The sequence below is a fragment of the Stereum hirsutum genome (genome assembly GCF_000264905.1).
Source record: "Stereum hirsutum FP-91666 SS1 unplaced genomic scaffold STEHIscaffold_11, whole genome shotgun sequence".
Lineage (NCBI taxonomy): Eukaryota > Fungi > Basidiomycota > Agaricomycetes > Russulales > Stereaceae > Stereum > Stereum hirsutum.
In genome coordinates this window covers 1,169,982-1,190,440 of record NW_006763141.1, presented here as the reverse complement: position 1 = coordinate 1,190,440, position 20,459 = coordinate 1,169,982, and the positions used below count along the sequence as shown (strand labels likewise).

Here is a 20,459-nt window from a genome sequence, read left to right as displayed (position 1 = left end):
CATACATATAGCCCCAGCGTTTAGAGACGCACTGTGCTGGTCAACGATTCGCCACAAGCCCCGTTTCCGAGCACGCTTTCTCTCCCGCCTAGTTTGCGCGATTCAACATGTCTGTTTTTGTTCTTGTCGACGATGCAGACGAAGGAATCGAGTACTCCCCGGTATCCGAAAATGCGTACCAGGGAAAGTTCAATCTCAGTCAGATAGTGGACGGCTGGGCCATCGGTGCAATCGGTGCGTATCGGTCAATGAAATACATGCTGTATTTTCGAGATATTGATAATAACGGGTGGAATGACGACTGTTTGCTGGGCTGCAGCCGGTCTGGGAACATTCTCTGAGACTATCTCCATATCTGGTAAGGAAGGCTCGACGATGACATACAATTTCACAGGTGCGACCAAGTTTTCATTCCGATTCCGTCGTGGACCTCCTAAGTACTCCGGATGTGTGTACTAAGCTCGTATTTTTATCTGCAGGCACTTCTATCTCCTTCTATGGAACAATTCTCGTTCCCAGCGCAGGAATCCCCGCCGTTAGCACGAATGTTTCATTCAGCATCGACGGCAACGTTATCGCCACCAATAACTACCCCATCCTTTCCAGCACTCGCATGCACATCCCTTTCTTCAACAGCTCTCTCCTGACACCGAATGACGGCTCTTCCACGCCCAATCAGCACACTCTGCAGGCAGAGATTCTCACCGGGTCCAACTCGTCTTCTGAGCCCAATTTCATGTTTGACTACCTCATTTACGAGGCTGAGATAAACTCGTCCATCCCGACGGCCGACGATGAGAGGTCGTGGATTTTCATCGATGATCGAAGCGAGTATCTCGTATACAGCGATGGCCAGTCACTTAGCCACGGAGGTTGTGATACTAGCCCTGGCTGGAGTACAAATGTGCTCGGGTTCGGGTTCTCGCAGAATTATAATATCACGGACCTCGCGTACAATTCGTCGGCTATTGGCCCAAATGGCGCGTCATCGACCGTTTCGCTAAATTTCACAGGTAATGTCCCCCTCATGCATCTCAGTCAGAAGTCATCATACACCAATTATTTCTCTCCCAATATTGCTTCGCAGACATGATATGCTCATATATATATTGTGACAGGTGCATCCGTCGTGAAAGCAAAAGGCGTGGTCATCTCGACACCAACGTCTGGTTCCCTGGGAACATACACTATCAATAGCCAGACAGCCACACTAAGCGCTTTACCCTCATCTTCGTCCGGAGTCGAATACCCACTAGTAGATTTCGACATGTTGACCGCAAGCGTCGATCCATCTGCACACAATACGCTCCAGATCACGGCCGATGGCTCCGGGGCGTTTTACTTGGACTACCTCCTTCTCGATGCCGATAAAGCATTCATCTCGGAATCGGTACCACACATTTGCAATGGTAGCGTTCGTAGCAGTGATGGACAAGGAGGAAGAGGTGGAAAGCATACCGGTGCTATTGCGGGTGGCGTCTTGGGTGCGGTCGTGGGTCTGATCGTGATCGGTGGTGTGGCGTGGATTCTTGTTCGGAGGAATAGACGAAAGATTGCAAGGGCTCAGACAGGTCTATCTGAGCGGGGTGATACTGGTACGGCACTACACACCCCGACGATGACCACTCATCATGATAGTCCTGTTTTCACCAGAGGTATTACCAGCCACAATCAAGGTCCGTCAATCCTCGGCGCTTGCTAGTCACCTCCTCTGAGTCTTTTCCGTTGGGCGACAGGATACACCACGACTCCCGCGCCTTTCCTCCAAATACAGCCTCATCAGGACTCGCATACTCCATCGAGCTCTGGAAAGGCTCAGGCTGCCGGAATCTATTCGCACTCCGTGAGGCCAACAGCATCCCCCGTGCATGGGACAAATCAGACCGACTCGGAGTATATAACAGAAACAAATTCGACTCTAACTCCGCATACAGACGATGTCAGCCATCGACACGAAGGTTCAGTCTTGCCTCCATCAACATCAGCATCACACTCTCGCAGACATTCCAGCGTCGCGGAGGCTCAGGAACTTGATCCTGGACGGCTCCAGCCAGGGCAAACTACTGCTCTTTTCCACCCTGACGGAGGCGTAGCCCCTGACCGCCTATCTACTTCTGCTCTTCTACGTATTTTGCATGCTCGAGTACGAGGAGGACAACCTGATTCGTCCGATACCGATATTAACGAAGAGGTTGAGTATCCACCGAGCTATACTTCTGGTCCTGCTCCGCGAGTGTAAACAAATAGAGCATGTGGCTGCGTATTGGACCGGCACAATGGAATATAACTCTACAGATACTGTGTGACGTCCTCGGGATCAAGCTGGATGTACCTCACATACCCAACAGGCCTGCGAAAGAGTAAAGTAAACCATTTTAATCAGCTCATCCTGCCCCTCGACAATCTGGAGATGCTGAAGTCTGTTACTCACCATCCTGAATTTTCACCAAAACTCCGAATTGTAGACCTCGTCTCTCTAGGACTCGGCCTACCCATAGGATCGTCCGTCCAATACGGTACAAAGGGCTCCCTCACCTTCTGTTCTCCCCCATCTAAGTCAAACATAGATGACGAAGTGAATAAATATAGGATCTTTGGAACATCTGACAATGCTCCGAAGTGAGGGTGGTGAGTGTGTTGAGAATGAATGCTACGGTTTGGGTGGGGGAGAGGAGGGAGACTATGGTCCTTTATGGTGAAGTCTTGGACTGTCGTCTCTGAGGCGACTAGGCGCATAGTAGATGTCATATGAGACAACCTGAGGGAGGGGAAAGGTCGCCAACTACGTACTTATAATCAATTCATGAGGCTGTTTCCCATGTCTTTCCATGATTTGGTTCGCATTCTGCAAGAGATATCTCCAGGCCTCGCCAATCGACTCCAAACTAGATTCTCGAGTGACCCACACAGTGACGTGATCTCGTGGTGGGACCGCCACTGGCCAACTATATACATATAGAATTAAACAGAGTCGGAAGATATACGCGTATAGGGGAGATACAAACGGACAAGTGGACTGACGTACCCTTCCAAGCCACCCGGCAGCAAGTACGGGGTGGCGACTTGATTATCCCCATGCCTCCCAGAAAACGCCCTCATTGATCCGGACAATCGCTTTGCAATATCGAGATTACACTTCTCCATGCCTCCGTCGAATACATTCCCAAGCTTCTGAAACAACTTGAGTTGCTCCATATCGATGTCTCTGCCGGATGATGATGCTGAATAGGGTAGATATCCAAAGTCTCCAGGTTGGAATTGCCCTACGGGAGCACGCCTCTGCCAGGAGAAGGTATGGGTATTGGAGGAGAAACTGATCTCCCGAAGCGCTGCAAGACTAGACCCATGACCTGAAGCGGAAAGCCCTTCAGAGTGGTCATCCAGGAGGTCTTGTATCGGAGGCGGAAGCGATGGCGTATCCGTACGTCTTGGAAGGAGTGAGGTGAGAAGATGGCGAAGATGCTGTGTATGCTGGAGAAGGTGTGGTGAGGGACGATTAGTAGGTAATCTTGGAATGCAAATCGCGGACGAACTTGGGCTGGTTCGTGATCTATGGATTGACTGGCGAGACCCAACCCCTGCAAGATTCTCGATCAGAATGATACAAAGAACTCGCATTCGATGAAGTTTACCGTCAGGACCGGTTTGGCGAGTGACTCAGTCAAGTTATAGCTCCGAGCTGTGGACCAAATGCCTTCTTTCCGCGGTGGCAGTCCCAAGACCAGTTTGTTCTCTGCATCTACAGCATATGTTGCTTCCTACAATAGAAGGTTAGTGGCTGCAATATATTGGACTATAAGAAGCGTACTTCGAGGAAGTCTTGGACTTGATGGTCCTTCAAGGACATCTGTTGCTGGACGTATGAAGCAGCGGACTGTGGAGAGTGCAGGAACTATTGGGATTTTGCAACATTCAGGGAGTAGATGTAGAACAGACCGTAACGTCGCGATACTACACGTTGCCGAACATTAGTATGCGGTCGCGGGAATGAACAATATGCTATCCAACGTACCATTCGTAGAAGGGATAACACGGACGAAGATAGACTTGATGTCTGTAGCACTGCTTTCAGATATGTTTGTACGTCTCTCGGTTGCGCTGCACTCCAATTTAGAGTTGTTTTTAGCAAGAGGGGGCGGAATTACATGAACGTACAGTGCGCGAGCAAAATGAATGGTGTAGGGGTCTTGTCGTCTGAGTACCCGAGTAGTTGCGGTAGGTTTACATGACTGTAACATAGAAATGTCAGATAGTTGGTCAACACTGTGGTTCGAAATTCATACTATAGATTGCGCAAGATCTTGATGTCCCTAATCCAGTCCTGGTTCCATAAAGTCAGGTAGTGAACTGTGACAGCGTAATCGACAGCTTACACGAGCGGCCTTTCCTTTCGGGCCATCGTACTTCTTTATTTGCATCATGTTCCCGTTCACTTCTGCTTGAGAACTCCCAGAGAACCATCCTAAAGACTTGCGATTAACAGCACGTATCCGTACGTCAGATTGGTGATACCGGCGAAACTACAACAAGAAAGCAATCGTAGGACGGCTTAGTACAGCGTTTGTCCAAGTGATGAAGACGGATACGCACCCCGAACTCGTCCTCAGGCATTGATATATCAGAACGAAATGCCTGGAGTTCAATCGCCTCTGCATTGACAGCTAAACATAAGAAGGTTCCCAGATCAGTGAATAACGAACGATCCGAATCAACCCTAGAGCATCAAGAGAATCACCTGGAGAACCGTTCGCCTCAGAGATCGAGAGCTGCTCTGTGACTTCAGATACAGAAGCATATGACTGGGTTGAGGACGGCGAGTGGACTTGCGAAACTATATCTGGCCATAAAAGGGCTCGCTCATGACACAGTACGGAAACGGATGGCGAAGAAAAATCCATCGGAAGTGGGCCTGCCACTACTTCTGTTCCCTCGGTAAGCAAAGGTTCCGATACGGCGTTTTGTCGCAGGGCGCCGACGGCATAATGAATCTCTATGAGAGACTCGATCTAGCCGAGTCACAAATGTGATGTGAGTGTGATTGAAGTGGATAAGGGTCATCATACCTGGAAGGAACGCGACGCATCATCCAAAAGTACGTTGCAATGTGCAAGTGTAGTCTCGATAGTGGACTTGGACAGGAGACGTTGCAACCATCTCACGTTCGCTGCTTGTTGCATGAGGTCGTAGATCAAGCGAAGTATTCTGCAGGCAACTCCGTCAGTTTTCCTAGGATAAGGAAGAGGTTTGGCGACATACTCTTCAAACTCCCTGATATTTTCAATTAAGCTATGCGGAGCAGTGTGCCACTTGTTTTCCATCCTTCGTGAGATGTTCAACAATAGTTTGGCTGCGCGTCGAGCCAGTTCGAAACATTGGACTTGGTTTGTTTTGACAGCCTATAACAGCAACGTGAGGACAAATATAAACTGTTGTCAGTACTGCCTATCTCTAGGAAGAGCAAAAGCACTTGGCACCTGCAATAATTCAAGGATTCTCAGAATTAGAGCTGCTGCAACTGCAACCGGGGCAAACTGGGACATATTGCTGATATCCTTCACGAATGATGCCACTTCTTTTGCGACACCAAGACCGTCCATACTGGAGACGCGCCTCTTTACAATACGCAAGGCCATCGCTGGATCCGGTGAAACCCTACAGAAATTGGACAGTCACAGCCTACCAGAATGGCTCCTGGCACGTCGTGGGCACCGAGATTTATACAGGAGACAAAGAGACGAGGAACGGCCGGCCAAACCTCAGAAAGAGTGACAAAGGACCAGAGTGAAAAGATGGGGGTGGATAGGCTGCATCCTCGGTGTATCTGGGATCAAGGCTGTGAATCATTTTCTCATGCTTGTCAAAGCCACGCTAGCAGCGTGCGTCGATGTGATATTCCTATGCCATCATTCTGGATCCCAAATTGTTGTTAGATTTGAGACCTATGGGTTGAATCCTTGGCGAAGACTTTGGATAACCAACTCAGACGAGCCCAATGCCTGAAGAATCTAGAATGTCCGAGCAATCTAACCTACCGAGAGTAAGTCAAGAATTTACGATGGATACTAGGATGCGCAAGGATCAAGCAAGGATGCGTGGCGGGGCTTGGGCGGGCTACCGCGGACCAAGCGCGGACCGGTACTTACAAATAGCGTCCGGCTGGGGCCGAGTTGCCCCGAGTATTATGAAGTTCCTCTCGAGCATCATGCATCGACATCAGTGAGTGATCATTTCATTTGGAACTGATGGTTTATGAGTAGCTGGGAAGTATGTAGAAGTAATCTTTACCCTCTACTCCCTCAGTATGATTTATTTATAACAACCGTGGAAATCGAATACTTACTTGTATCCAGGACAAATCCAGGAACTTATCGACACCGGATAATTCCGACTTTCGGTGATTGCCACAAACACATGTTTAATGAAGTAAGTCCAGAATCAGAGGACATTGTCGATAAAACGGTATTGAGCTTGCATTGATAATGTTCTCGAAGACAGTGGGGCTTTATAGCGAACATTCACAGATCCTCGTAATAAATAGTACATCAATAATTCCATCAAACGATGGAGAAACACTTGAGATCAAGGAACACAATGTCTTTTCTTACGGCAAGTCACCCACTCATTTCTCAAGGTTGGTCGTGCCCTATCGCTGTATACTTTGAATATGACCTGATAGTGAGACATCGACAATGCTTATGCGGATCAAAGAACGAGACCTACAGCGCTGTAGGCTCTGGGAGAGTTCTGAGAAGCTCTCCTAAATCCGCGCGAGGATGTTCCAAGTTTCAACAGAAAACGGAAGGATTGCTACATCGTGGTGGTCCTACTAAGACGGAAGTCGTTTTAGTACATATGAAGGGTCCCATGTGGATGAGGATAGGTAAGCAGCGGCTGGACGGAAAGAGATACGAGATCGAACCGTATCTTCCCTATTAGGTGCAAAACTCATTCTCGCGTGGACAAGGATCAAGGAGACAACAAGCCATGAGAAGTGAGCGGGAACGTGCACCTCTAGATCGCTCAGCAGCTTCTCACGGTGGTATCTTTAACCCGATGGTGAGTTGTTGATCGTGGCCACACCTCCCGTTCTGAACAGAGATAAAATGCAATGTCAGTATATTGATTATTTGTTCCACAGGAGCAATTGTGTGTCGGTCGAAACAAGTATGTAGGTATAAATGGTCAACTTACGTGGCGATGTGTCCTTTCACCTTAGACTTGCATAGACCGTGGTTCAGTAGGTGTGTACAAGCGCTTTCACATTTGTATAGCGCAAACGTACGTGATTCAAGGGTCTTTTTGCGAACTTGCACGCATTAAGACGAGGCCACTCTCGATGGCAGGCTTTGGTAGGTCATATCGTGTATATTGTATGATCATGGGGCCTTATCGTCGACACCGTTCACTAGTGGGCCGTGAAACTTACAAGCCACCGAATTGAAGGTAACCTGGATTATCTCGCAGTGTCATTGCAAGCTGCTACAGATGGAAAATCCGGGTTGGAATCATGATCCGTTCCGCAACACATCGTGGAAGATATACTTGCCACCTTTCCGCCACCTGTTCATTGAACGCTGAACGAACTGCGTCACACTTGGGGGTGTAGGGTGATAGAAGCGACCGACTATTTGAGGGATAGTCATTTGTGAGGGCTGACAACTTCGCACTCACTAACTCCTGTGAGTAAATATGCAGCGTCAAGTGATCGAAACTGTGAATATGCTGTTTGGTTCACATCTTTGCAGATATGCACTTTACGCACATTCGTGCTATAACAGAACCATATGTCCCGGTCGGAGACGGACTCTTCCTGATATTCACAAAGATGGGTCGATTGGAATTGCGTAGATCATGGCAGCCCCGAAGGCGATGCTGAACATGAGTCGGCCACAGAACGATAGTTAGAGGCCGCAATCTCCATTGCGTATCTACGTAACACACCTGGCAGGAAGTTAGCGGCCTAAGATTTGGCTGAATGCATAAATGAACCTACTAACCTTCGACTTCGATCATTATAGTGGAAGGTAAAATTCCGCATTGGCCTTGAGATTTGTGCAGCAAGTGCTTGTGTTCCGAGGAAGGATCAGGTGACTGCTCAATATCGCAATGAATTGCACCACAAAAAATCAGAGATATCCATTGGCATTTTGCGTGACAATGTATGAGACGGACCTTCCTCAGAACCGCCAGGAAAATCTGACAAATCGTGACAATAATATCCATAATTGTGAGTGGTGAAAACAAAATCATGCGCTCGCTTTGCGACACGAGGCTTTTTAAAGCGCTGTGAGCAGATGCTATGATCTAGTACATGCGCCACATGTATGATGTAAAGGATGTGATTGCCTCCCCTTTCCCTCGAGGGCTTCCAAGTACACCACCGCGGGGAGGTTCGTCAGCAGTAACCGATGGACATCTGCCTCGTCCCTCGAACCGTGACCAAGTCTCCGTTTCAGATAGGCTACGTGGGAGTTGAGATGCCGTTCATAAAGTGTTAAGATGCTCGGTATTCTCGATGAGAGCTAACTTGGCAAACATCGACCTTTACACACTTCTCTGGCGTTGACTCACTGCGGAAAGACCATACTTCTCACAAATACTCCTGCCTCCCGTACCTCACTCGGCATACGACTTTGTGCCAGCCAGTCTTCTGCATAAATGCAGCGTCACGGTTTCCACTACTCCTTCACGCAAATCCCTTCGCAACCACGAACAGAGGAAGCTGTGCCATCAGAGCATCCGGGACAGAATATTGACCTCGTTACTGCTTCTTCGCCGGGGTCATACCATCACGAACTGAACACACCACGCCAGGGAGACAACCCGTCTATATATTATAGTCACAGTGGCACACAGTGGCCAGTTCAATCTTCCAGTGCCTTGGATGTTGTCTCCGAGCCGGTGAGTCTACACAGGATATCGTATCCAGTGTGATTCATTGACCCATAATTTTTCAATACTAGGCATACCAGCAGGACGGAAATATACAGGACTCCCAAAGCAGCAACCTGACAGGGTATGTGCACGCTCAGTCGATGAGCAACTGGTGGGCTGTGAACGACCCTTCGTTCGCACACGTCCGGCTGCTCCACGGCGATCCTATGAGATACGCCACCGAGCTCCAGCCGTCGGCATTTCCGCCACCAAACCATGTAGGTGACCTGCATCTACTATGAGAGATTCTGCTCCTACATGTCATTCACACATCTTGCAGGTCGCCACAGAATGGATCCATCCTAACGCCCAACCGATGCCTGGATCTGCTCCCCAAAGAATCACACAATCCTTTGAGACTTTGGCAGAGCGCACCGGTCACTACGATCACCACCATTTCCAGACGACTGCGCCACTAAATCAGAACGTCCAATACAACTCACTTCCTCGCAGTTTCCCGATTGTGAATGACACAGTCGCTGAACCTGGCGCTCGCGTTCACGAAGGTATCTCTTCCGGGACGATCTCTCATGCTGGGCACACGGTATCGCCAAGCTTCCACCTTCGAGGAATGCCGCAACACCATATTGCGAGTTCATCGGGGAATCTCACGACCGGTGAGGGCGTCATTGTGGGTACAGAGGTGACAAGCTCGAATATCAGCCGCAGGAGAAGTGCAAAAGGGACAGCTTCAGATGGACAGCAGAGACAACAGTACCATTGCAACAGCTGTCTGAACAAATACTTCTCGAGGCCAGAAGACCTGATGCGCCATTCCACAACGGCCAGCGCACATCGAGGAGATACATCACATACTTTTACTTGCGAAGTCTGTGGGACTAGATGCAGTCGGCAAGATGCGCTGAGGAGGCATGGAAGGAACAAACACAAAGCCAACACCTTTCCCTGCGACGATGAGATTATTTGAGTACGTACCTTCCTTTCCTCGGGGGAATGCCTGCCCAACCTCAGTTAACAGTTTTGACGGATAGGTATTGGGGGGTCTGCATAGTACGAACCTCGACGCACGGCTTTATATGCGGTTGCCAGTGGTATCGTCCCCCCATCATGGAAGTCTTGCTTGGGTGATCGATAAAAACTGATGACTGACAAATATGCCCGTATGCCTATGTACCTTATGTCCGCGGTTTTTCCATCCGTGGCCTCTTTCTCTATGTGCTAGTAAGTAAGCCCGAGTTAGCGTCGGCTTCGTGTTAATAGACCTTACATGTTTCACGTTTACTTGGAACTCGTTGGCGGAAGATATGTTCGATCAGTCAATGAGCTTTCGCAAAAAGCTCCAAGTTTTCACTAACATATAAGCCCTAATAGTAGGGAGTTGTTTACTGACGAGATACAGTGTAGGCCCGGTCCTTGATCCAACCCCGGTCCTTGATCCGCTGCAAATCTCCCGCCTACAGCTCCTCCGGCTTCATGGTCGCTCTTGGAAACTGTGGACACAGAATACTTAAGGTCCTATCGAGCTCAAGTATGAGCATGCATCATTGTTGTGAGGGGGAATCGTGCAGTGCGGGGTTGGATCAAGGACCCATTTTTTGTGGCGCTTGGGTGCCATACCACATCTTGGTATCCTAATAATGCACGCTCACCTTAGGCACTGCGTGCATTTTATTCTGAGGACTTTTATGGATGTTCTAAACCCCTAAGCTAACCGTTTTGACGAATATGGCAAGGGGAGCGAGAAAATGAATTCTTTCAAAGTGGTGGATCAAGGAGTGGGCCTACACTGTACATACCTTAGTTTTTTCTTGTTGTTGTTCTTGTTTTGAGATATCGATACATCCGCTCTGTACCTATCTATTCACACCAGATTTTGTCTGCGTCAATAGTCGATGGTGATTTATACCATGGGGCCATGATGAACCTTGGATGAAGCACTCCGAGGACGAGCATACCAGTCTCTTGCGCCACCGTGACTCAGAACCAAGTAATGGCGGGATCAATCACTTCTCTCGCAAGGCAGTAGTGCATAGATGTCGCAGGTGTTTATACTAATCATCCCGACCATCGAGGAGTAAGAGCGAGTGCTAGTAGCAGAGGATAGTATCGACGACTGAGACGAGTCTGAGGGTCTGTCCGAGTTTTGGTCCGAGTGGGCGCCTAAGCAGCCGGACGGAGCCGTCAACAGCGCCACCAGGCACCACGTAAGGGCCAATTGTGGCCCAGTTTTCTATTTCTGCACCATCGACAGCACCAATCCACTTTGAATCCTGAGCGTTGAACCCTCGCAGTTAATGTATCTGGGCCATTGTCCACGAATAAATTGAATTGGAAGCCTGCAATGGGTCAGGCTACAATATCTTCGTCAAGCCTGAGAGAGCGAGTACGCGTATCAAAGTTGTCCGCGGTCTGTTCGCATCATAGATTATATTCCCCCCATCCTGCATGCCTTTCTACCTTCACCGTCCCGTACGCCAATCTTACTGAGAAAGAGAAACGATAGTATTGTTACTATCAAAAGAGAAATTGAACATCGCAGGACCCGCCACCGTCGCTGTGTCGTCCGATTTCTCCGCGGTGTCCGTAATCACCAAGAACACGAAGCCTCTCAGTTCCTCCGGAATACTCACAGTGTAGGGTGTAGAAGAACCTTCAAGAGGAACAAAGATCTCGTCGAGGCCGGTAAGGAATGTGGCGTAGAGTTGCTCGCCGTTTGCATAGTAGGAAGAGGAAGGAAGCGTGAAGTTGAGGGTGATGGTAGAGCCGGGGACGATGCTGCTTGCGTTCGCACCGGCCGTGGCTGAGGTGACGGTGAGAGGAGGGAATGCGGATACGGGGAGAGGATTGTTGGTAGATGGACAGGAGACTATGATCCCTGAGGCAAGGGTGAAAACTTGGTTGAGGTCGAGTGGCGTCTGTATGAAAGCGAAGGCATCGATGAGAGATGCCTTACGCGAGCGAACGAATAGTTCAAATATATTCTCACCTCGTAGGCAGTCGACCAGGGGTTCCCCTTCCTGACGGTGTTCTGAATCCAAGTGGATTGACGAGCCTCAGTAGCGAGGATGGAAGCTGCCACAAGGAGAAAATACTGAAGATGAAAGAGGTCAGGTTAAATAAATGTACGAAGTAGCGATTGTACGAACAGCGTTGTGGAGATACTTCGCCGCACCGCTATAGGCCGAAGCACCAATCGCTTCGAGCATATCACTCAAGTCGACGAAACTCTTAACATCCGCCACACCACTATAACATCGTCCAGGAAAGTTCCTCTAAGCTTCGATCTCGATGTCAATTAGAGGTCTGAAACGCACTAATCGTACGTGCATGCCGCTACAGCTTGAGATCCAAGTACACTGGTCAGATTATCGACATGGGTCTGCTCGTGCTCCGAAAGTTGTTCGTAGAAGCCGCGCACTGGTGCTGCAAAACCGGCGCTGAGGAAGTCCTGCTGGCTAAAGTTCTGTAGACCCGTGGTATAAAAGACGTTCTCGAGATGCTCTAAGGTGAGCGCGAAGTTCAAAATCTCATAATCTAAATTATAATCTTATGAGCATAGGAGGGAGCGAAGAAGCGTGGTGAGAGCTTACCCGAGACGCCGGAATGGTCTGAAATATTGGTGTAGCCGTGTTTCAAGGGAAGATTGTGGCCTTGAACGACGACAGCGCCGGTAAAAGATATCAAAAGAGTATTGAAGAGATGCATGCCGTCTGTCCAGTAGTTACAAATCAGTTGAAGGAGGTGAAACGAGGTTCTCACTACGTGTGTCTCCATGACTTTAAATAGGATAACAGACTGGAGAGCTGTGCTGGACCATGTTTGGAGAGCAGCCGGTAAAGTGGGCTTCACGGTGGACAGACCGGTTGAGAACGATAGCCTGGCCGACTCACTGGTACCATTTTGTAGAGTCGTGGTTTCAGATAGCTCTGTCCAAGGACATATTCCTGTGTCTGTAATCAAGGATAGGGGCGCCGAGGTCAACTCGGGAGCGTATTAGGTCTGAATCTGCGGTGTTCGGGTCAACATACTTGTATAGTCAATGTTTGAGACTCTCGAGAGCCATCGCGCAAGAATAGAGCTCTGGTAAGGAGAGGCTTCTGACTATATTGCACAATGTGCACTGGGGGTGCTGGAGGTCCACGGAGTCGCGGGGACCGTGATGAACGAGGATGAACGGGGTTGTCGGGGTGTCTTTACGTGCGCGGGGAAATGAACATCTCCGCAGAAAAGCGATATAAGTACGCACAGTTCACAGTAACACACCATCAATCTTGCGGGGGCGGCGGAGTGCATACCACCCCCCTGGCCCCATGCGTTGGAATTTGTTCAAATGGTACGACCCAGACGTGTCTCCGAGTCGGTCAACTTGACAAAAGGAATTGGCCAACAACAATTGGGAGTGTCATCAAAGTTGAAATTGACAGCCTCTCACAACTTAGTCGTTACGGCTTCATGTTAAGAAATCAGGGTGACGAAAACAGGAGAAAACACGATGTCGAGAGCGACCGTGACGGTCGTCGATGGTCGTGACGGTCGAGGTTCAGAAACCAAGTCAAATGAGTTGACCCCTTGCGATTCAAGTGGCCCATGGATTTACTTGTCTAAAGGTTATTTTGTGTACACTCACATCAATCCCTGGTAGTATATCGGTTAGTACACGCGCTTGTCACGCGCGAAAGCGGGGTTCGACTCCCCGCCAAGGAGCATGTTTTGTTGCCAACATTTTTTTTTCGGTATTTTCCCTCCGAAGTAGCAGGAATCGAGACGACTTCAAACAAGGTCCACACAGTCACACTCACCCTATATCTTCTTTCCAGAACCGTGCCTTCATATTTTGGTAGGTTCCGACAGGGGCGATGCACTGAATTTCACCGATCACATGAGGCTTGACGAACATGGAGTAATACTCGGCCATCCAATCATATTCGCATCGCCAACTGATACTCGTACAATCCATCAAGGAACAAGCGGTTGATAGAGCCCACAGTAATCCGAGTTTTCAGTTTTACAGCCCTTCAATCTTCTTTCCCTCGTCATCCACCTCCACCTCTGCTTTTTGAACTTGAACCCAGCTGTCCTTTCTCCCATGATCAGGCTTCCCATCCTGCACGGAGACCCTACATGACACGACCAGCCCGCCCAAGAAAACATACCACAGCGACGGGAAGAAAGAGAGCAAAAGAGAAGAGATGGTTAGCGTTTCCCCACAAAATTACAAAAGGTGTACAAACCAGAGTTCCCACTGGCACTCCGAAGCTCGAAGACGGAAAGACAAATCAAAATCGGTTTCAGAAATCCTCACCCTTTCGTCGTCAATCCGGACCCAGATCCCTTCAACACCAACTTGACCGTCTTCACCTCGAATCCTCTAAGCTCCAACTTCACCACGCTCTTCCCCTCTCCCTCTTCGCCCTTACTGGAAGCCTTCATCTCCAACACCTTCGCACCATAATCGTCCTCCAACAGGTTTGTCTCGTATGCCCCGACGATCTCCAGCGCGTCGGATACTGCGAGCTCGGCGCTCGCGTGTCCGCCATAGGCTTCGTACAGACGGAGCACGATGGATCGTTTTCCATCTGCTGAACTGGTGAGGTGGTAATCAGACTCGAGGTCGGAGTCGAGGTCTCCGCGTTTGATAGTTTCAAGGAAGACGTTCTTGGCGCCGGAGAGGGTGAAGGGAGTGACTGGGACGAGGGATACAGATTGGGCTTCCCCTGGGTTTACGGCGCGTACTGTGTAATACGGAAAATTGGTCCGTATTCAGCATGGAGAAGTGCACATCAAAAGCGGGAAGAAAGGATGGAACTGGTGAGCTTACGATGAATAGGGCTATTGAACAAAAATGCAGCAACCGGCACATCCGACTCGAGGAAGTGTCCCTGATGAGCCATGACTGCCCACGAGAACTCATGTTGACCTAAAAATCTCAATCATCAACCAATGTCCAGCTGGCGAGAACGACAGATTCGAAACCGCACCTTGATCCTGCTCCGCATCAGGTGCAGTCGCGGACCGCAAAAGCGAGATACGGAGAACATTACCCTGGCACGAGAAGCCATACTTTGACTCAGAGAGTATGGCAACACCGTAGCCGAACTCGCTCAAGTCTGCGTACTATTGGATCCCGTTAGGACCTGTATTAATCGTAAAGACAAGAGAGTCAACGAAACAACGAACCTTGTGCCCACAAACTTCGAATTTTGCCGCGTCCCACGTCGTGTTCTTGTGTGTTGGCCGCTGGACGTAGCCAAACGGAGTCTCGTACGTCGCAACATCGCTGTGGATGTTGAGAGGGATCTCGACTGCACAATACGACGTAGCAATCAAAAGTCGTCATCAGCATCATGTTCGGGAAAGGTGGGGCGTAATCGAAAAGAGACGAACACTTCAAGAACTCGTGCCGTTCACGCCAATCCACATCCGCAGAGAACGTGAACAAAGGACGAGAACCAGGCTTGAGGGTCGCTACATCGATCATCAATGCCGAAAGCCCTCGATCAGCCAACCATTACTGCAAGCACCCTGAGCAGACTTGACATACCGGTAATGGCATCCAACGAGATCTACCATCCCAAACATTGTGCATATCATTAGTACGTGCGAAAGGGAGGACGAATACCTATAGATACGTACCGTGACATTGATCGTGCTATTCCCATACTTCACCTGCGTCTCAATCGAAGCTCGGAGAGGACCCTCCGCCACGACTTGCGCACTCGTGAACTTGAGCTCCGTCCTCTTCTCGAGATGATGAATCTCAACATCTACAAAACAAACGGAATGCACTTAGTCACTATGATCGTAGACAGAAAAGTGCGGGTGAGACATACCCCAAGCATCCCAGTAATTCGGCCGATCCTGGAACATGACGAGACCACCCGTCTGTCCAGCGGGGATGAGCTCACGCCTAATCATGGCCAGAATGTTGATTTAGTCCCAGAATTCATGTTTACGGAAGGATTGGAAAGAGAGACTCACATATGGTGGATATCGAACAAACTAGTAATCCTCCCCTCCGCCACCGTCATCTGCATACTCGAGCTCTTGAGCACGAAGTACCCCTCACCACTCGTTTGCACTGCGCAATGCCACACATCGGCCCACGCATACGAACAAAAGAAGAGGAAAAGACCAGTCAGCCATATTCACAACAACTCAAGCCAAATATTAAAGGAAAACACGCTTACCGCTCACACCTCCATCCACCAACGCCACATCGTTCTTGCCAATCGGCCTAGCCACCCCCTGACCCTCCCTCCCATCCATAACAACATACGCCCCACTCCCATCCCTCAACTCCTGCACTTCATACTCCTTACCCGGGCCCTTCAACGCACCCAACGCCTCCTTCGGGATCTTCCCGATATCGCGTCTAGGGAAGAATGTGGTGTTCAACCCCACGAGATCCGCGCCACCGTTGGCGAAGGTGAGGGGTGTAGGGGAGGTGGAGTCGGAGTAGATGGTATCAGAGAGGGAGGAGAGGGGGGAGGAGGAGGGCATGAGGATGCTTATGGCGTCTTCGAAGAGGGCGTCTCCGGATTTGCGGATCTCAGAGAAAATGGCCTCGGCGTCGTCGTAGACCATGCCGCTGAATATATGCAGTCAGTCTCTCCGTGCGGTCAGATGTGTTTTATGGGAGAAGACTCACATAGCAGAACCGGGAAGAACGTCGTGGACTTCGGATAACCATCATTAGTATCCCTTTGCGAGGAGGATGAGAGCGAAGATGGAGAACGCACATTGGTTGAGCAACAATTTCTCCCAGTTATCGTCGATGGCCTTCTTCGGGTACCCATACTCCTTCGCCTTGAACACAGATGCCAACGTCGCAACGTGCTAATTTTTGTCCACAGATATACTGTCAGATCACGAATACCTGCGTGGTAGTATTCGGGCCATAGGCAGTGGAAACACACCTCAACATCGCGCATCAAGATCTCCGATTTCCTGTTCCCCTTCTTGATCGGACCTGCAGGACCAAAATCAGTAAGCTCTGGGAGTACTTCGACGGAGTGTTAGAGTAGAACGAACTGTGCGAAGTATACGTCCCGCGATGGAACTACGCCACACAAAATAATCGTTATTCGGCTGTTGTTGTCAAATACCCAGATTCAACGCGACTCACCTCAAGATACAGCTCCCCATGCCTGTAGTCAAACAATCAAGGGTGTCACATTCAATTTCCCTTCGCAAGAACGGATCCATAAACCAGGGCGGGGGTGTAATCAAGGACGTACCAATTCGGCAACGCCCTCCCTCCGTCCGACTCCTCCTTCAGAGCCTCGAAAAAGTCTTCAACTGAGTGTCCCATATTTACCGGTGGCAGCTCGCGGAACTCGTTCGCTGCGCCTCGGATGCGGCGTAACTATGTTCAGTTGGAAATATGTTAGCATTCGCAAGGATATCAAGATTGAATGCGGAATGGATGTTGGAGTGAAGGTGCTATGTGGGAAGTGTGCCAAGTGAGAAAGAGAAGAACGTACATTCTCCAACATCTTATTCAACGGTCCTCCTCCACCGTCTCCATTACCAAACACGAGCAACGACTGGGCGTTCGATTCCAAGTTCTACTCCACAGCACATTCTATTAGCTTCGTCCACCCTGTCTGTATAACATGGACGGGTAAGACGAGACCAACCTTATGGTTCTGGATCCCTTTCTGCACATCTCCGACTGTGGCCTGCGCGGTGTACGTATCTGCAATCCAAGCCGACATCGACGTCTGCTTTCAGACACGGAGCCCAGGACATAGAGGCAAGGAAAGGGGAGAAGACTGCGGAGAGCATGAGGGAAAGAGGCGTACCGACAGGAGTCATGTGGCATAACACCTGCGTGCCGTCGATACCGACCCAGTTGAACGTAGAATGCGGGAAGACATTGATATTGTTCCTATTGGTCCGCACCCATCCATAACTCGACGTCAGTACCATCACTACTCATTTGACATACCATGCATTTGGGCCACATAGAACAGAAATTGAAGGGGAAAATATAACGAGCAGTAGCACGAGAGACATAGAAGGGTGATGAAGAGTAGAAAATGGACGCACCAGCTCAGCTTCTGCGTAAAGAAGTTATCCATCCCCGCCAACCTGATCAACTGCGGCAACGCGCCCGTCAACCCAAACGAATCAGGCAACCACGCCGTCTCGCATCGTATGCCGAAGCGGGACTCGAAGAAGCGCTGGCCAAAGATCATTTGGCGGGCGAGGGCTTCGCCGGAGGGCATGTTTGCGTCTGTGGTGTGAACGATGTATCACGAAAGATGGGGAGCCAGGGACCGTCAGTTCGAGCCGACAAAAACATGGAGGGAGAGAAAGAGGAAGATTAGGAGGCAGCGAGAAATTAGGGAAGGTGGTGGATGGTTTGATGAACGTACCATTCTCGACCCAAGACCCACCAACGAGGTGGAACTTCCCCGAGAGAATCTGTTCCTTGACGCGCTCGAAGAGGGGCGGGTAGAGCTACGTTCGAGTAAAATGGTTAGTAAAAAGGAGATATAAAGCACAGCATGCGGGGCCTCTGAACCGACCTGCTCAAGCCATTTATACTGTTGCGCCGAACTCGCAGTGAACCGGTGCTCGGGATATCGCTCCATAAGATCAACCTGCGTAGACCATGACCTCGCCACCTTCTGTTGCGTGACGCGATACGGCCACAACCTACCAATGCAAAACAAAAAAATCGCAGCCCACACCCGTCAGCAGCCTCATCCCCTACCAAAGTCAAAAGGCCAGGACCAAAACTCACCAAGCGGTATCAATATGACAATGCCCAATCCCCCAAATCCTCGTATCCCCCTTCTCCCACCCCTCCTTATAAACCCCCTCCCTCAACTTCTCCCAGCCCTCCCCAAATACCTCCTCCGCGATCTTCCTCGCCTCTTTGATAGACTCCTCCGGCTTGGTCTTGTCGAACGTGTTCATGATCTTGTTCGCCGTGACGATGGCCTTGTTCTGGAGGGGTGAGTTTCCAGGGAGGGAGTCTGCTAGTTCGCGCAAGGTCTGGAAGTCCCAGTGGAGGCCCCAGGCAGAGGTGTTGGGGACGACGAGGTCGGCAGAGGCGAGGTTGAAGTAGCGGTTCATCTGTTACAGGCCCATGACAATAGTCATAATGTAATGAGCAAGGATTAACGACGGCATATGGACAGAGGGGGAAGGTGGGGACTTACGTCTGGAGGAGAGATGGTATCCCCATCCCAAGGGACGCCAAACATGCCGTTGCAGCTCGATTCGATGACGAAGTGGTGTGTTCCCTTCTTCCGGATATCGTGAGGAATGATATACTCGACGCGCCGGTCGCCACCGTAACCTCCAGTGATTCCTGCAGAACGAGGAAAGGGCAAGGGACGAAGTGGATTAGTATGGGTGTATCAGGAATCGTATCGGAGGCAAGGTCAAAAGTGTAAATTAATTCACGGTCTCGTAAAGTCGAAATTGAAAGAGTCGAGACAACTGTGGCGAGAGGCCTAATACGAATAGGGGCTAACAGTAAGGAGGGTGAACCACGCCATGGACGCGATGGGACGCGTCAGGAAAAGGGCATCGAGCTTCCCGATCGGACCACACCATTGTGGCTGCGATGTTTGGGAGTCCACTGTACTAAATGCAGCAGTGCGCATACCAAGAATGTGTACGGCTTGTGTCTGGCACCGACGTCAGTTTCTCAGCCACGGTTACTCCTTCTGCACCCGCTGACCCAACGCTGACCACACAGAACCCTGCTCACGCGAAAGCGTGATGTCAAAAGATGCACCGAAAGCAGGTTGTCGTATGTCATAGCGGGGCCACAAGGCTCATTCGTCGTCGACGAGAAACGTGGACGAGAGCGTCACCGCATGATGCCGCGGTCTAGTGCAGAAACAAAGTCAGAGGTGCGACAAACCTTGCAAGGGTACACCGTCCGTCGTATAAATCATGGCCTCACAGCCAGGGTCAAACTCGACTACCGAGAAATATTAGTTCATGCAATAATATGGCTTGTGGTAAATGGTAACTCACATTGAACGGTATCATACTTCTTCCAGTCGTCAGGGATATGCACCGTCACTTTCCACCAGTGGTTTGTCTATCAATATTCAGTGAATACCATCGCACAGACATATAAAAACAAAACGACAGCGTACCCCTACATAAAACAACCACAAGTACGTATCAGTACCATCGCCTCAACCACCATAAAGAATAGACGTACAAGAAGGTCCAAACCTATCCCCCTTCTTCGCCTTCTTATACTCCTTATCCTTCCCCATCGCCTCCTCAAACGTCGGCTTCTCCCTCCCCGGCGCACTCCACACCTCCAGCTGAATCAACTTCTCGTCGTCCACCCTCTGATCATACATAACGCTCGAGAGATTCACGTCCGAGAAATGTCCCCCCTCGAACGTCCAGAGTCGGTTTTTCGTCAAGTCTTTGATCCATTTCGCACCGGGAGTGAAGTTCTGCTGCTCGTAGTACGAACTGTTTCCGGGGCCGTTGGGAGTGTTGTTCGGGTTGTGGTGGGGTCCAGGTGGGGGACCGTGTGAGTGACCGTGATGACCGCCTCCCATTGTGTTCAGACTTGG

General features: G+C 50.0%; 4 protein-coding genes and 1 non-coding gene across 5 annotated transcripts; 2 read left to right on the top strand and 3 right to left on the bottom strand.

Moving 5' to 3' along the window:
• Positions 1-1,633: 1,633 nt before the first annotated feature.
• On the bottom strand, positions 1,634-5,773 carry STEHIDRAFT_148524 (uncharacterized protein). Its single transcript, XM_007306548.1, has 18 exons — positions 5,475-5,773; positions 5,257-5,396; positions 5,064-5,202; positions 4,736-5,006; positions 4,591-4,661; positions 4,374-4,520; positions 4,284-4,321; positions 4,156-4,229; positions 4,013-4,098; positions 3,937-3,951; positions 3,809-3,874; positions 3,633-3,758; positions 3,534-3,578; positions 3,026-3,471; positions 2,791-2,945; positions 2,432-2,726; positions 1,737-2,350; positions 1,634-1,676 (listed from the first exon to the last, which is right to left on the bottom strand). The coding sequence occupies exons 1-17, from the start codon at positions 5,631-5,633 to the stop codon at positions 2,290-2,292; spliced, it is 2,334 nt and encodes a 777-aa protein (XP_007306610.1). The 5' UTR covers positions 5,634-5,773; the 3' UTR covers positions 1,634-1,676; positions 1,737-2,289.
• Positions 5,774-8,658: 2,885 nt separating this feature from the next.
• On the top strand, positions 8,659-9,777 carry STEHIDRAFT_112865 (uncharacterized protein; the record flags this gene model as incomplete). Its single annotated transcript, XM_007306547.1, has 4 exons — positions 8,659-8,901; positions 8,964-9,152; positions 9,215-9,565; positions 9,598-9,777. 4 exons carry the CDS (start codon positions 8,659-8,661, stop codon positions 9,775-9,777), a joined length of 963 nt encoding a protein of 320 aa, XP_007306609.1.
• A 1,598-nt stretch (positions 9,778-11,375) lies between these two features.
• On the bottom strand, positions 11,376-12,600 carry STEHIDRAFT_148523 (uncharacterized protein; the record flags this gene model as incomplete). Its single annotated transcript, XM_007306546.1, has 5 exons — positions 11,376-11,810; positions 11,882-11,986; positions 12,042-12,141; positions 12,210-12,429; positions 12,486-12,600. The coding sequence occupies 5 exons, from the start codon at positions 12,598-12,600 to the stop codon at positions 11,376-11,378; spliced, it is 975 nt and encodes a 324-aa protein (XP_007306608.1).
• A 927-nt stretch (positions 12,601-13,527) lies between these two features.
• Positions 13,528-13,599, top strand: STEHIDRAFT_t197. The gene has a single exon. It is a non-coding gene; the product is annotated as a tRNA-Asp (tRNA).
• Positions 13,600-14,193: 594 nt separating this feature from the next.
• STEHIDRAFT_159175 (alpha-mannosidase) lies at positions 14,194-20,444 on the bottom strand (the record flags this gene model as incomplete). Its single annotated transcript, XM_007306545.1, has 28 exons — positions 14,194-14,627; positions 14,714-14,812; positions 14,874-15,009; positions 15,073-15,197; positions 15,280-15,360; positions 15,437-15,458; positions 15,529-15,659; positions 15,726-15,802; positions 15,874-15,973; positions 16,083-16,483; positions 16,544-16,571; positions 16,635-16,731; positions 16,812-16,864; positions 16,927-16,954; positions 17,021-17,042; positions 17,133-17,260; positions 17,379-17,462; positions 17,535-17,593; positions 17,700-17,785; positions 17,947-18,133; positions 18,276-18,360; positions 18,429-18,558; positions 18,647-18,981; positions 19,068-19,219; positions 19,781-19,840; positions 19,897-19,963; positions 20,007-20,023; positions 20,090-20,444. The coding sequence occupies 28 exons, from the start codon at positions 20,442-20,444 to the stop codon at positions 14,194-14,196; spliced, it is 3,579 nt and encodes a 1,192-aa protein (XP_007306607.1).
• Positions 20,445-20,459: the final 15 nt, after the last annotated feature.

What these genes read in the sequence shown, in the direction of transcription:
- STEHIDRAFT_148524 (XM_007306548.1), bottom strand. Translation starts at nt 5,633, where the DNA reads ATGGCCTTGCGTATTGTAAAGAGGCGCGTCTCCAGTATGGACGGTCTT. An exon ending in TGCCTGAGGACGAGTTCGGG is followed by an intron (nt 4,521 to 4,590) that starts GTGCGTATCCGT and finishes TTCTTGTTGTAG; the next exon opens with TTTCGCCGGTATCACCAATC. An exon ending in CTGCCGGGTGGCTTGGAAGG is followed by an intron (nt 2,946 to 3,025) that starts GTACGTCAGTCC and finishes ATATGTATATAG; the next exon opens with TTGGCCAGTGGCGGTCCCAC.